Genomic DNA, 16,861 nt, shown 5'->3' with positions numbered 1-16,861 from the left:
TAAATCAGGCTGCGCGTCAGCACGTGAGTTTACCTAAGCTCTTGTGCTGAATTGTCTGCATTCACGTGAATGTTTTACTTTTGTGACATACAGATATAATTGTGTGATTCTGTGTTTTGTTGGGATTACTGGGCAACAATGTGAAGCAACCTTCATCGTGTGCGATTATTTGTTTCTGCTAGCGTTTATAGGAATGTGTATTAATCGCAAATTATTATTTCTGTGTTCACGATTAAGTTTTCTTTCTTAGTGGCGTTTCTGTGCATTTGGCTAATTAGCTACATTTCAGTGCGAATGGACTGATATTAAAGTTACCTTTTAATTGCTTGTTTCTAGATTGATTAGAAACTATTGTGTTTGATGTCCTGTTTTGAAACGTGGAAGTTAAGACATTCACTCAGATCGTATTAGAGCTAAAACGTTTAATGCTTATATCAGTCTAGTTCTCTGGCAGTTTTGAGATTTCAGAATACTTGTTTCTTTTAAGCTTGTGTTGAGGACGTTCTATCTAGGTTCACAAGGTTTAAGAAAAACTTTAAACAAATTAGATTCACTGGTTTATGTTAAAAATCCAGTCGCTTCTTGAAGCAAAGTAGGCAAGGGACTGTGAAATTAATGCAGAAGATGCTGGAAGCACTGAGTACGTGTTTCCACATCTTTGGAAATAAAAACATTGTGTTTTAGGTTGAAGATATTTTGTCAGAATTCAAGGCAAAGCCCTTTAGATAAGGCCTGCAATTCTTACGGAAGTTGTTAATCTAAAACGTTAACTTTGTTTCCTTTCCCGTGAATGTTACCTGACCTTTTGGACGTTTCTAACATTCTCTGTTTTTATTTCAGGTTGCTTGCATCTGCAGTTATTTTTGTGTGTGTGATTGTGATTTGGCAAAATGGGGATTACTTCAAAATCTGTTTATGCAACACCATGGACTCCTACACTAAGATTTTCAAATAAAATTCACTACGTTTTGTTTCTCTACGCCCCCCTCCTCCCCACCACACATAGACACGATTGATCCTAACTTTTCACTTTTTAGTCCAATGTCTTCCGTTCCCAAATTTAAGCCGTGAGCCCTTACATTTCCAGAAAACCTTCTGGTAAACATGAAATGGATGGTACAAGGGCTTGGGAGTTTAATCTTTGACGACAGCTATGCCTCAGTCTCTCTGCAGTGAGGACGCAGTTCAGTTTGTTGGATGACGTCTTGACGTTGATTGCATTTCTATATGTATACCTGAGAGGGTTTAGTTTCAAAATGTAGCGGCCGTGCTCTCCTCTCCAAAGGCAGGTGTGCGGTTGCGGCGGATCATCCTTGAAACTCAGATTGATTTTTCTATAATATGTTTCCAAATTAATCTTTGCTAGATACTTTAACGATTTTGTTTCATTCTGACGAACGATCAATAAATTCAATGGAAATCAATTCTTTCGCTGATTTAATATGTGGGACGAGCAAGCCTGTGAAAGATTCTCTCTGGATTCGTTTTGTTGAGTATTCACACCTTTTGGGGACAGTTTTACAACTTACACGAGCGCACAACGTTCCAACGTATCTATTTAGGATATTTAAAGTAATGCACGCAAGTTTTAATTGGTTTCAGCAGGGCAGGGAACATCTGTAGAAGGAGAAGTAGACAATTTTTCGGGTGAAAGATCCTTCGTGGGATTGTAGATGGGACATGACTCGAGTGTGGATATGTGCCTTTGATCTGGGCTGCAGTCAACGGCCGCACAATGAGGCGATTTTGGGAAACATTGTAAAATTGGACAAAGTCAAAAGAGGAATGTCAGTTAATGCAAGATTTTAACTTCATAACATTTCATTAAAAAAACAAAGATAGCAGATTTATGAAGAATTTCCTCTTTGCATACGTAGACAAGGAAGTAACAGCTCCACGCAGACGAATCAGGTTTTGCTGAAATTAAAATTCGCGTTGAGAGTCCTCGCGATATTATTGTATCAGCTGCAAATCACAAAACAGAAATATACATAGTTAAGGACGTAGTAGACCTGGGTGATTCACTTATGTTCCTCGCGACTTTTCCTTACACGTGATTTATGGTGCAGTTTTTTTCCAGGAGCTGTCTTGTAAACCCGACGTTACGGTGAGCAATTTGAATAATGTAATCTGTCTCATGTACACTGTAATTAAAGCAATGGAGGAGAATAACGTAATTTTGTATGCAAAACTGGGAATCCAACAAAAAATGGAATCACATTCATGAACTAACGGCTTGGGCATCCAGCAATAGTTATGCAGAAGCGACTCACAGTGGCCGTGAAATGGGAGCCATTGCGAGAGAGCTTGGTGTGCCAAAGCAGATTGGGGGTTCAGTGAAAAAGTAGCTGGTGTGATCACGAGGAATTATGATGTAAGCCAAAAATGCACAGCGAGACAACGTGTCGACAGTATCTCGATATAAAATGTAAACACGGGGTTTCTCCAGCATTTTCTGTTTTTTTTAGATGACCAAGATTTTCACTTTTTTAAATATTAACGATGTGATCCAGTCAAACAAAAAAGTAACTCTTGTACAATTTTATAAACATAATGAAAAAGAGCAATTTTGCCAGGTAGACAGCGTAGCTGGAGATTTATGTGCAACTGTGTGCACTAGTTGGTGAGGCCAGAAAGGAGAGAGAAGAGAATGGGCAGAATAGAGCGAGGACTGAGTGACCACGTGACATGGGGTTGTATTTCAACAAGCAAAGAAAATGAAGTAGTAGAACTTTCTGAGGGGCTAAAGTCATGAAGGGTAGATAAGGAGAAGGTGGTTCGATTGGCAATAGAGACAAGTCATGTGGTATTTTTGCCGCAAGCGCGGGTAGGGTAGGGTACAGAACACTTGCTAATGCTTGGGATAGGGTTGAGCAGGACTGTTGGTCTGAATAACCTGACGGTTTTAGCAACGCAGTTATTCCTGAATCGGGTGATGTTAAGTGGGCTTAAGTTGACTGGTGCGAGGGCAAGAGGAGAAATGAAATGACATGGGAAGTCCTGACTTGTGGACTCGAGGCGGAGAATCAGCAGAAACTTTCGAATAGGATGGGGTACACAGTGCTGTGCAAAAATCTTAGGGACACTACCTAAGTCCTGTAGCAAATTTATATATTGCACGATACTACCGCCGAAAAAAAACGAATTTCATGGCATATCTGAGTGTTGATAAACCTGACTTTGCTATAGGTCTCTGCTGTGGACCGAGAGTGCGAAGAGCTGGGAGAGGGGAATCATGGTTGGGAAAAGGGAAAGGGAGAGGGGAGAGAGCGGGAAGCATCAGCGAGACATTCTGTAATGATCAATAAACCAATTGTTTGGAATCAACTGACCTTCCCTGGTATCTCAGGGCTGGGCGTGTCTGCACCCATTCAACCCCCGCCCCTGGCTCTCCTCTGCTACCTGTCCGACAGCTCTACCGCAGCACTCCATCCTTGCCATTCCCAACATCGTTTACTCCCACCAGATGTATAAACTCGCTCTCCGCTCGCCGTTGACAAATGCAGTGCTCAGCAAAAGTCTTAGGCACCCTCGCTATATATATATATGCCCAAGACTTTTGCACAGTACTATATCTGAATATGGAGATACCATAATGTTCTTGAGAGAAGACTGAGATGGATGCAACCACCCACTGAATTACTGGACGGGCCTACTTACACCTCAGTACTGTATGATTCAGTGAAGCGTGAATCAATGAAGCTAATACATTAAAAAAGCATAATATTGAGAAGCTCTGCTGCAAACGCTTCTGCATATCGAGCAAACTGCATTTGGGAACTACATAGCTGAACGCCCCAAACATCGTCATATATACTAAGTTAATGACAACACTTAAATTTCAGGGGGAAGGGAAAAGCGTTCATAGTTCAACAGTACTGATGAAACCGTCCTCTGTTTACGGAATCGTTCGCTCCATTACTGACATTCCAAGGCTTTGGTAGGCTGCCCTGTCGATTTCCATTTGGGAATCCAATCCTTTAAGATTTCTAGCATCTTGATTAGATCGACAAGGTTTGCCAATCTATCTCGAATTGTCAGGTCTTGGTTGGAGGCTTTGGTTGCGATTGCTTCTCTGTACGCGTTGAGCTCACAATCACCCTTCTTGTTGGTCGCTAATCTAACCTCCTAAACTAACATCTTCATTTTTGTCCTGTGGCCTTGAGTGTTTTATTGGCAACTATCTCTCCACCGCATACCAATTGTAGGGTAATGTGATCTCATCTCAGTTCGCTCTGCTTAATCAAAATGTAAATGAAACTAAATACCTCTGCATATTGTTCCTTAATTTTCTGGATTCATCCTTATTATCCGAGATATGTTTTGCTAAATTATTGCCCAATCGTGGTGTGACCGTTTCTTAAACTAGAATAGTTAATGGGCAAACGTTGGGATAATCTAAAAAAAGAATTAAAATGACTCATGCTGACGCGTATGACAAGAAGGTGGGATGTGGGATTAAATTAAGACAATTGAAGAAAAACAATGTTGACGGAACTGATTAAGGAACTGGAGTCTCTGGATTACAGAAGAGATTGTTACCGGGTGTGCTGTGCTCGTCAATGGTCGAGACCTGTGGTGTGGAATTAGAGATACGAGTAGAAACGTAAGGGGTAGATAAGGAGGAAGTGTTTTCAAATCACTTTTCAAACTGCAAAGTGCAGTTTGATTGCAGATATCACATTGGATTGGATTGGCCGTGAGAATCGAAGTTGAAAGAGGTAACAGAGGAAGGATGGTGCTTGAAATGTACTAGGGCATATGATAAACATTCCATCAATCGTTCCGTTGTCTGTGGGGAGTCTGCACCTTGTGATGGTGTGAATGGTTAAATTACACCACTTCCCTGCTCTAGCCCTGTGCCCCAACAGGCTATAGGTCTTCAAATGGTCCACCGTGCATCTATTAAATGTTAAAGATCTCTATTTCTGTCATCTTTCGGATGATTTCCAGACCCCCAATTGCACTTTGGGCGAAAAACTATAATTCCCAGCTGACCCCTAATCCTTTGGCCAAGTACTTTCAATTTAATCCGTAATTGACTTTCGTTCATCTTGTCAAGCACCCCTTCTCACTCGTCCTAGACCAATTCAAATCAAAAATTATTCTCCCCACGTTTTCATCAAGTCCCATCCGATTCTACCGCTCACTTAACACCAATCTAGATATTTCTGAGATGTGAGAAACTCACGCTGTCACAGTCCACTCTGAGAACAGCTGAGGACTCTCGTGTTGCGAGGCAGCAACTCTACCACTGCGCTACTGTGCCGCCCAACTGTTGGGTGAGAATTGTAGATCTTACCAGACAGGATCTGAGCTGGAACCTCACAGGGGTCTTCTAGTGGGTGAAACAAACCTTCAATAGAAGGCAAATCATTTCAATACGGCAGCACGAAATTAGTAACGCAATTGGAGCCACCCAACTGCATTTTGCAGCTTTAAAGGCAATGAAAGTTCTGCTATTACTCGAACTCTCTCTGAACCTTATATTCTTCTCAGTGTTGATACTGAATTATTAAACACGTGCCCGGGTTGATACAACCCGGTGCAGTACCTATCCAGGTATTGTAAAGGAATATAAATCATGTACAATATCTTAATTTGGAGAGTATTTCTTGGTAATGTCTGCAGGTATTGTTAATGCGGAATATACTGTATAATCTCACAGTAGTAATTGTCGGGGTGTGCCGGATTATATTGTTTATGTGGATAGCCAAATTAAGTGGACCATGTCATTCTCTGAAAGCAAAGCACAATCTTATTTTTCGAAATATTTGAATGTGTAAGTGTTCTCAACCTTTATTTAACAAATAATAGTTCTGAGAATTTACATCCAAATAGCAAATCAATCTATTATCATTACTATCCATTGTAAATATCTCTGCTTTCTTCAATGTGAAAAGTCAAAAGACGATTAACACAATGTTTAATAAAATGGACCTCGGTGAAATAGTGAGACGTTGGGACAATGGAGTGAATACTTTTCCAGAATGATAGGGGATTTTGGAGGGGAGGGATATAGAGATTGGGAAGAAGGAAATGCTGGTATGTGGAGCCTAGCAGATCATGGGGTGGCTTATTGCAGTGGGATGGACGACGGAAGTTGCACAGGAGAAGCGAAAGACGAGTGTTGGGAGGACTGGGTAGTGGTGAATGGGAAGTCTGGGGTATGTTGCAGATATTGGTAAAGGCACGTTGAGAGAATGTATATTAGCGCAGATGGGCGTGACAAATGATCTGTATTTGGAGCACGGTGGGCTTCAGTCTACTGAATATAAATGAGCTGATGTTTACAGTTTGTGGCCTATGGTGGCATAGTCGTTTGGAGGTAGCAAAGGCTTTTGATCTAAGCAACAGTGTTGTGTAATGTTGTCAAGATGAGAGCAGATATGACTTGTCATATAATTCTACAGCACCATGGAAACAGGCTTTACGGCCCATCTCATCCATGCAGACCAATGTGCCTTCCTGAGCTAGTTTCATTTGCCTACATTGGGCTCGCATTTATATAAGCCTTTCCTTTCCGTATATAACTGTCTTTTAACGAGTAAATCTGTACTAGTCTGCGCTGCTTCCTTCCATACATCCAGCATACTATTGGAAAAACCTACCCCTCGGGTCCAATTTACAATTTCCCTTCTCGCCTTAAACCTCTGTCCTCGAGAATTAGACTCTCCTACCTGGGAGGAAAGATCTGCCACCTGATCGATGCTCCGACATGATTTTATAAATCTCGGTCTCCTTTGTTCCAGAGAGAAGTCCCAGCGTATTCAGTATCTTCTTATTCAAGCGCCCCGGTCCCAGAAACATCCTTATACTCTTTTTGTTTGCGCCGTCGCTATCTTTATCACAGAACTGCGCAGAATATTTCAGATCGTGTACAGCCGCAACAACTTTTGTACCCCGTTTGATGAAGGCATGAGCACCTCACGCCTTCTTCACCACCTTGTCTACCTGTGCGCCAATTTCAACCATTTGCGCATTTGTAACCCTGAGTCTCTACAAGTTCCCAGCGATGAACCGATTATGTATTTTTAGCAACATACTCAAAATGCTAGAGGAATTCAGCAAGTCAGGCAGCAGCCATGGAAATGAACAGACAGCAGACGTATTCGGCCGAGACCCTTCTTCAAGACTATATATGTATCTATAGAACCGGATTGTGATCCATAGGATTGTTAGGCCTTCAATACGGTTCTAGCTGAGACATTGAGCTGCGAGCCAAACTTGATGGTAAGTGCATAGGCAACGTGCCTGGGGCTTGCATATTGTGAAACCTGGATGGGCAAGAGAGTTGCAGCAGGGATAGAGATCAATACAATCACGGTGCTTCTGAAAGTGGAGCTCACGCCTTCGGACCAACAACAACAGTGACATCTCCAAAGATGTTTCACAACTGGATCATTAAAGGACAAAAGTAACATTAAAACATTCACTTAAGCGATCAGAGAGGCGGCACGGGGCAGAACCTTACAGACGTTGGAAACGTGGAGAATCTGGATAATGTGAAGGGGATATCTCAGGGCTAACTTTGCCAAGAGTGGACAAACAAGGAATACACGTGAACGGCCTGCATTGGAAGAAGTCAACTGTCGATACCACGGAAGTAAAAACATAGGAATAAGGAAAGAGATCACTGTGGTAGACACTTCTGCTACAATTGGATCGGCAGTGCTGCTGCCTTCCAGGCCGGTGGAACTTAGCTATTTGGTCAGTCCGGTGACTGCGAAGTGGCGTTAGATCAGACTGACAGTATTCAGAAAATAAAACTCGATTCTACACGGTACAAACATTGGATCATGGGTGCAGGTCTGCTGCTTGCTTTTGCCACAACCATAAATATAAGTCCATGCATTCTGTGCCAAAATTCGGGAGTGGAATCTATGGTGCGTCGAAGTATACTGCGGCTTTAATTAGTTCCACTGAGTGAAAAGAACCCGAGGTGGTGCATTGATTGTAATGACGCACCTATTTATGGAGATCCCGCCCATCTAAGCTCAATTATCTCCGCTTATGGCAAAGTCGCGCCCCCAGAGGGGGCATCCTCGGTGCCTGATTGGCAGGTGGGAGTCGGTGATGTCATGAAGTGTTGGACTGACTGTATGATAGCGATCTTGGATGTGTCAGTGAGTAGGGAATCCCGCATCAGCCCCAGCGACCGAGGCAGTAGATATATTTATTAATATCTACACGGATCGGCGTGCAACACGGGCCGGAGTTATATTGTGTACATTTATTTTATTGTATGTATTTTTTCTGTTCTCTGTTGGGGGAGGGGCGAATTTCGGTTTGAGAATGATGCAAAGTGCGGCGGTCGCCACAGAGAGTCCTGGGAAAGGAGTTCAGGAGCTGTTGGGAGTCACAGTGCAACGTAAGGAACCATTCAAACAAGGACGCTTTCTCCCTCCACTTCGCCACCGTCCTACCTGTCAGTTCCACACATTCCAGAACCAAGCGAGCAGGAGATTTGGTACTGGGCCAGGGTGGGTGCACGGACTTGGTGGGGACGGGGCGAGTGGGGAAGAGAGGCTAGTAGAAGGATATATCAGAGGGGAAAATGACGAGTGACGAACCGCAAAACAAGCAATTATAATGTATTTCTAGACTGCGGTGCTAATAAGGCCCAAACGATTGGTCATGATGTCCGTATTATTGACGGGAAGCGTGATACTGGTCTGTGCAGTGAAAGGGCGTGAGTTACAACTTTATTATTGAGAACGCTGAAAAGGGTGAGAGGTAGTATGGTTTATTTAACTGTGGCTTCCGACCGCATAAATCACCTGTTATTGAGTACGACTTCCAGCGACAGGAGTGACAGCGCTCGTGTTGGACCGATAATGTTGCAGCATTAAGGTAGTGCGATTGAGATATACTTACGAGGCTGCGCTCTCCGCACTGTGCAGTCAAGTCGGAGCCAAGTTCAGTCAGGCAACGCCGCAAAAATAAAGCGTCATTTCTGCTGAAACCGCTAATGGAGTCGGCAAAGCAAAATGTTTAACAAGCGGCCAACAGCCAGTGATCGGGGCAGGAAATTTAAAAGGAAGGGCAAGGTGTCGAGCCTGTCGGATACGGATGCTGGTACAGCACGAGTAAATTGTCTGAACTGTTTTATCTGTAGGCCATCTCAGATGTAATTTTGTATCACTTAGGCCTCTCTCATATCTTCGGTATGTCACTAGCTATTTCCCATTTGAAAACGGACCTCTAGAGAAAATCTACCATTATAGGAGGATTTCTATCTTTTCTTTAAGGAATAGGTAACACAAAATCTCGACGGAAATACCCTCACTGCAGTGGTGCAGAGGTATATCTGGCTAGACAGGTATCAGCTGGTTAGGTTTTCAATTACAGATACCTAGTGGATGAAAATAGGTATTTACTATTTACTGCTGAAGCGTTATCCATTTAACCCTGAATCCCATTGAAAAGGCAACGTTGCTCCCTGGCAATGAGCAGGGCAAGACAGCATATTTAGTTGTTTATGTCACCGCAGTTGCCAACTCTCACCGGCACTTGTCCCATGTCAACAAAATGGAACAGATTTGATGTTAGGCTAAACTTATTTAAAGCCCTGGACACTCGTCCATTTGAGAAATGTATGACCAGTTCCGTTTTGAAACACTAAAAACAGTATCTGCAATCTCAAAGCATTTATTTCGGTTAACGCATGTTCTTCGGAAACGATATTCCTGGCGCTGGCCGTACGCAGAATGAATACATTGATACAAAGCCATCAAATACTTTTCATTCTTAGCGTTCACCCTACTACCGATTTAATTCGTTTAGGACAATCTCACCCCTGACTATTTTAAAATTATAGGAACACAATAGCTGTTGAAGTCCAGGACAATTTATACCCGATGGACACTATTTAAATGTGGGGGAGTTAGGAATGAACTACCGGGCATTGTAAACACCTTAATCCTCGCGTTCGTGTTTAATGGAGACATAGCCTGCATTTTTTCTCTCTTTCTATTTCTCATTGAATCTTCCTGTCCTTTGCTCTGTACATTTGAAAACGTTTTATATATAACATGCTGCACTATATGTTTAATTGCTGTAAGTTTATAATTAAATTAGAAATCGCAACAACGAAGTATTCCGGAGGGTTGAACATAGTCTCGATGTTATAAAGTTTCCATGCCAGTACTATTCTGTCCATTCGCCGCCTTTCTTAAATCAGAAATCTTTACTGTATAATTCAGACTGGCTTTTTGGTTGTAACCGTTGAATACAGAAATTTCGCTTGAAAAGCTATATAGCTATTTTACGGTCTATTTGGTTGACTGTGGACTTCTTGCAAAACGTTTATTATTTTACGCTAAGGCTTCTTTACACCTGAGTGATTTAGGTTTATGCATTTCCACTTGTTTTTTTCCACTATCCGGTATTAGATTCATCCCACTCCCACAGCTTCTGTATCTCTTTCAGCTTGTTGAATTCTCTCCCTCTCCTTTGTAGAGATCCCGCTGTGTGCAGGCTGCAATCAGCACATACTGGATAAGTTCATCCTGAAGGTGCTGGACCGATCTTGGCACAGCAAGTGCCTGAAATGTGCCGACTGTCAAGTCCAGCTGGCCGACAAGTGCTTCTCCAGGGCTGGGAACGTTTATTGCAAGGAAGACTTCTTCAAGTGAGTCACACTTGGGTTTACAAATGGGTAAGGGAAGGAATGGCCTCAGTCTTGCACGGTTTGGGGGAAGGGGTGGAGAAACGAAAGTAATAAACAGCAGTGTCCGCCCCCGCCACGTCGGCGGAATTGCCCGTGCCCTCCTCCTTCAAAAGAAGCAAACTATGCCCAATTTCATACATGGCACTTTCCATGCCGCGGGTTATGGAGTTCGTGATTAATAACAACATAAACAGCGTGATTTTAACAAACAACATCTTGGTTTAATTATCACCTTTGCGTCAGGCAAAGTTATTATTGTTCACTTATGGTAGTGATGCCCACGGGCACTCGTTGTGACATCTGATATTCCTGCCACCATACCCACCCCATTGACTCGTTAGTCGCTACTTAGAAATATGGATAATTGTCCTTTTAAGCCGACGCACCAATCTTGTTTCAAACACACCTTACTTTGATCGTAGCGGCGTTGTTTCATAGGACTTTTCCAGTATTAGCGCCGGTTGTAAAGTAGGTGCCAGTAATTGTTTAAAGAATAGAAAATGTTGGGAAAATTTAGCAGGTCAGGCAGCATCCGTGCACCAACAGAAACAGATGGTCTTCACCCCTTAGAAACTCTGCTTTTCTAAATTTGAATCACTATTCGAATATTTAAAAATGCCAAAATAGATATTGATCCTTGTGTTTATAGTGAGGAACCCTGTTGCAAAGGTGCTTCGGATCAAAGAAGCGTGGTTGTTCCAGGAGCAGTTCGCACCAGTCTACAATTATAGTCAGTAACGGTGGTGTGTGTGTGTGTGTGTGTGGGCGAGATTCTGCTTCGTCTAAATTCGTTCAGTTGGAAAACCCGAAACAAAACATTAAGAATGGTGTTAGATCGGATAGTTAAGGAGGGGCGGATTTGGTTAAACAACCCACAACAAAGGGGGCGGAATATGACCTGTCAGAGCGAAAGAAGGACTTTCTTCCTCCGTGCTATGAGCAGGATTTGTGAGTGGTTTAGACTGGAGTTAGTCAATAGCCGAGGTTTGTCCCTGAGATACCAACTATTCTCACTTTGTGCTGGGGTGCAGGGGAGCCACAAAGAGAGAGCAACTGGCAATTCTTGAGGCAGAGATTCTGCTTGTTACATTACACATTGTTATCAGATGCTTTGTGTTAATATTTTCAGACCAGTCGTACAAATATTATGAAGACAATTGTGTAAATATTCTGTGCTTTCCGTGCCTAGAGTTTGGTGCTATTAACCATTAGTTTACTGGGAGTAATCGGTTGAGTCTCGGGTCCCTCGTCCTCCTCTGGGCCCTCTCTAATGTTGACTGTTGCTGGAGGGACACTGCTGGACCAAACAGTAGATATAATTGTCTTTGTGGCACAATTAACCTCCCTTAAATAAATTTATTAGTAGATTTGCAAACCTGCCGCCTTTATCATTAGCGAGGAAGCATCGAACCTGGGCAGAGTGTTTGAGAGATAATGGTCGCAGGCTGGCTGTTAATGTTTTGCCTTGGCTGAAGTTACTCCGTGCATGGACACATATGTAGTATTGAATTATTATTTCTGCCAGAATACAACAGTTCACTGTGCTGGACACGTGCTTTACTGCAAGTGATATTGCAATAGAGTAAACACGCAGAAAGTAACAGACACACGTCGATATAGTAATGTATATAGATAGAATGATTACATTATAGTTTAGGTTTCTGTCTTCAAATGCAGCTAGGCGTACTTAGGCGATTTGTTTATAAAATAAGGAAACATATCGGACGACTGGTACATTGTGAGTGTGTTGAAGAAACAAAGCGTCCAATGTTAATAAAGTGCGTTCGTGGCATCGAATATCCGAAAGAGCGAACGAAAAAGATGCTTAAAAAGCATGGTGATTCTTACAGCGGGACCCCTATGTTAGGAAATTGCTGTGTACAAACACGTTCCTTCAAATTACAGTTAATGCAACCATTTATGAAATTCTGTGATTGCTGGGTTTGCTTTTTACAAGTGAAGTTGCACTAGCTGCTCTGGAGTTCTCTTTTGTTTTGCCCTCTCTCTGTCTCTCTCCTCTTTCTTTCTTCGATGCTTTATGTTGACCCAAATACTGAAGATTAACTTCTGCGTGTTTGCCACCGTATTACACCGAAAATCCGAGCCTTTAATCACCTCGTGAAACAACATCTGTTCACACTCATCGAAGCCTAAAATGCCGACCTCTGGTTGTGATTGTGCGCAGCATTGTGCATGTAAAATAAGTACTTGTTTTATAAGCAGCGCGTTGTAGTTTACTCGTAAATAGAGCCAGGATTCATCTTTCCATTTAAAATGAACAGTCGGTACATTGTCAAACCTTTGTTTAAGTCATTGTCGGTACTTATGCAGATTTTGCGGTTTCTTTACAGACCGTTAAAGGGTTTGAAACAGGACCGTTCTCTAATTCGGAATGTTGTATTATAGTGCTTAAATCGAAATGTTTTAAAATCGAAATGATTATTAAATTTGGCAAGTGGTAGTAAACCTGGGTGTTTTGCAATTATTGTTAAACTAGCACAGAAAATTATATTATTATTTCACTTTACCTAACCACTAAATTGCACGCATCTTTAACAGGTTGCAGTGTCAGATCATTGTTTACAATCGGAATATTATACGATCTGAATTTGAGTTTTAATGGGCTTTCACGACCAAATCTTGTGTTAGCAGAAATGGCTTTCTAAAGCACACCCGCTTGACGCGATTAGATACTGGGAACATTTTGTTTAATTTAACATGATGAACTAAAAGCCTTGCGTTTAATTGCTTAGCGACCGAAAATATAGAGGTTGCATTCTGAACAAATTACTATATACTGTACTCTTTTTATTCAAATGGCAATTCTGCCTTTATTCGCTAATTTCCAACCAGAATTAGATATAGTTCGTTCCGCACTGAAGTCAGTAGACCGACCGCCCGAGATTTCTCTTCTGAACCAAACAGCAGAACCACACTCATGATTTTTTTAAAATAAATTAGAACAGAAGTAAATCTAACAATAAAATAAAACGAATTTATATTCATGTTGTTTTTCTGCCGAGTTTTAACTGCCTGTAACTGATAATGGATAAATTAAACAAGCCGTGACTTTGTTGAATTGATGGCAGGCACGCGAAGCCCGGCAGATATGAAAGATTTGACAATCATATATTATCTGGCTAGACTGATTGAAAAACCCGTATTTCCGTCAAATGAAACTCCACTAACTCTACTGAATGTCTCTTCTAGCACAGTTAGGATGAAACTTTGAAATGAAAGAGGAGATCTGGTAAAGTGCACGAGAGGCGTGAACTGTGGGCAAGATTAGATGGGTGAAGCGTGTAGGATTGTAGTGTTATTGGGGTTCAGTGTGAAATGGTTGTTTCTAAGGTTGAGTTTCACGTGAACATATTTTGTTATTCACACTTGTGCTCAGCCAAATTTCTTCTTAACTCGCTTCCAAACCCTGTTGGTCCTTTCTGTAAATAAAATCCCTTCTGCCAACCCACTTAGAATCGGAACACGAGCTATCTCTACAGGCCGAGGGCGGCTCCCCGTTGAATCATGAAACTTCTCAGAAAAACTGAACACGTACTCATTGGAAACACATTTAAAAATAACAATGAAAAAAAAATTGAGCGTCTTTCTCATTTTAAATAAGCCTTGTGGTTGTGAATTCCCAAGCTTCCCTATAGATACAAGACCAGCAAGCGTGTGCACTGAGAGCGCGGGCTATGTTTCCAGCAGTTGGTCTGACCGATACGCCACTCGTCGATCATTGAACAGCTATCGCTGCTCTTCACAGGTATCTCCTAGTCCAGCGAAGCTCAGGAAATGGTGAATGCCATTTCAGTGAAAATAAATACCTTTGCTTTAACGATCTTGAAAACAACTGGTACATTTATTTTTATGTGTTAGAGAATGATAACTTGCTTTCCCTCACACCAGTTCTCCAGTGTCGTAGGACCTTTTTTATATAAACACTTCCAACACAGTTTACAGGGAATACAGAGTGAGTGTGTGTGTGTGTGTGTGTGTGTGTGTGTGTGTGTGTGTGTGTGTGTGTGTGTAGTGCTGTTGCTGAATTTGCGGGATATAACAGCGCAAGCAATGGTCAGGAATGGAGGCCAGTGTGGAATCGCACTGGATTCTCACTTATTTCAGATATTTTTTGGGAACCTAGTGCACTACTCTCGCCCTTTCACCAGCTCGGATTAGCCCGCGGCTGTGGCTCGGAATCTACGCTGTCGGAGTCGAGTTAAACACCGAGCCGTCTCTTTGCTGCGGGCAGCGCGTTCACGTGCAGCTCAACGCAGCACTTTAGCTGGAAATCAGGGGTTATGGCTTAACCTGAGTCCGGGGGCAAGTGACCAACGACTAATCGAAACCATGCAGAGATTAGTTCAAACAAAATGACGTATTCGTTCTGATAATAATGTGGAAGTGCCAGAGCGGAGAGGAAACGTTGCAAAGAGCCCCTATGTCCAGTGAATCATTTCTTTTGGGGAAATGATGAGGCTGTGAATATCTCTCTTTATAAAAATAAAAGCGGGGATACAAATAATACACGAACATTTAAAAAAGACTATAAAATCAAATTATAGAAAATACTCGGCAAGTCGGACGCATTTGTGGAAAGGAAAGTTAACATTTCAGATAGAAGAGCATTTGCTTTGTTTTTGTTTAATGCAGATGGCTGTAAAACAGTTAGATCAATATGTGTGGTTAAGTAAATACTGGTCCTTTTTTTGCTAGGTATCTGGCTTTAGACAAAGTAGTATGCAAGATTTCTGGAGTCACATGTGCTTTTTCAGCTTTCAGGCTCAGAGAGTGTGGTGTCGGAGCTAATGTCCCCCAAAGCAGGACATAGCGTTTGAAACTAAAAGTAAACCATCAAAATGTTTTAACAAGAGTTGTGATTGGGTATAGAAGGGAATATAAAGCTGGTAGTTCAAATTCATTCTCATTGAGGTGTGAGTTAAGAAAAACATAAGTAGGTGAAGTCTAAATGGAATCAGTGTCGTGGAGTTACACCCAGTGGCCACATTATTAGGTACACCTGTACACCTGCTTGCTGATGCAAATATCTAGCCAATCATGTGACAGCAACCCAATGCATACAAGCATTTATACATGTCAAGAAGCTCAGTTGTTCAGGCAAACAAGAAATGTGACGTGACTGTCGCCGTAAAACGTTTGTTAGTGCCAGAGGAGGTGGTTTGAGTATCACAGAAATGGCTGACCTCTAGGGATATTCACACACAACAGACTCTAGAATTTATAGAGAATGATGCAAAATGCAAAAAAAACACAAACAGCTTCAAATGAACAGAGCAAAAACAACTTGTTATTAAGAGAGGTCAGAGGCTACGCCGACAGGAAAGTGATAGTAATTCAAATAACCACCTGTTACAACATTGGTGTGTAGAAGAGCATCTCTGAATGCAAACACCTTGACGTGGGAGGGTTACAGCAGCAGAAAACTACCAACATACACACTGACAATATTCGTTAGTACAGCCGGTACCTAATAAAGTGGCCAATGAATGTATGTGGGGCAGCATTTCATAGGATTTTGAAAGCTGTAATTAAGTTTGTGGGATTCAAGTTTTTGTTCTTGATATAGAATAGGCAGTGATGATCCTATATACAACTTTTGTATGACCAGCTAACAAGCTTTGAAGAGTATTGAATGGCACACTGTAGGCAGGGTACTGATGTTTTATAGATACTATAAAGTAGGTTGACCAAGATGAACATATGGTGAAATACTTGAAAATTGGCATATTATTTTTGAGACATAATGGATGGTTTTGAATTTAACCAATGATGGGATAAAATCAGACTGCTTTTAATAATGATGGGGACCAGTATAGACATGTATGAGAACACATGGAATAGAGAGTAGCAGCAAGCTCATTACAAGGATACTTATGAAAATGAGATATACCCTTCAAGGATTCAGGCACAAGCTGTGTGGGCAATCAGAATTATATTGGAAAGGAGGAATGACAGGATTGAGAAACAGGAGCCAGATCTGGTCATGTGTTTTCACAAGTCTGATCTTCCATTCCAAAAGGACCCGTCTAACTGCCTATAACTCAAGGTGACATTCCTGATTAATTCCCATGTCAGTGTTTTTTCGTCCTTCAATTTCAGCTTTGAATATACCCAGTAACTGAGCAGTCACAACCACCCAAAGTAGAAAACTCCAAAGATTCAACTCAA

The 16,861-nt window shown here is 41.8% G+C and overlaps 1 protein-coding gene across 1 annotated transcript in view; it reads left to right on the top strand.

Annotated features, from left to right (window-relative positions):
* Positions 1-8,295: 8,295 nt before the first annotated feature.
* lhx4 (LIM homeobox 4) overlaps positions 8,296-16,861 on the top strand; it is a 70,997-nt gene continuing 62,431 nt past the window's right edge. The window contains exons 1-2 of the mRNA XM_059983641.1: positions 8,296-8,371; positions 10,462-10,633. Of these exons, the coding sequence (XP_059839624.1) occupies positions 8,296-8,371; positions 10,462-10,633 (248 nt within the window). The remainder of the gene's footprint in view (positions 8,372-10,461; positions 10,634-16,861) is intronic.

This window comes from Hypanus sabinus, chromosome 11 (assembly GCF_030144855.1).
Source record: "Hypanus sabinus isolate sHypSab1 chromosome 11, sHypSab1.hap1, whole genome shotgun sequence".
Taxonomy (NCBI): domain Eukaryota; kingdom Metazoa; phylum Chordata; class Chondrichthyes; order Myliobatiformes; family Dasyatidae; genus Hypanus; species Hypanus sabinus.
The sequence above is the reverse complement of the archived record's forward strand: the minus strand, read 5'-3'. Positions and strand labels throughout refer to the sequence as shown.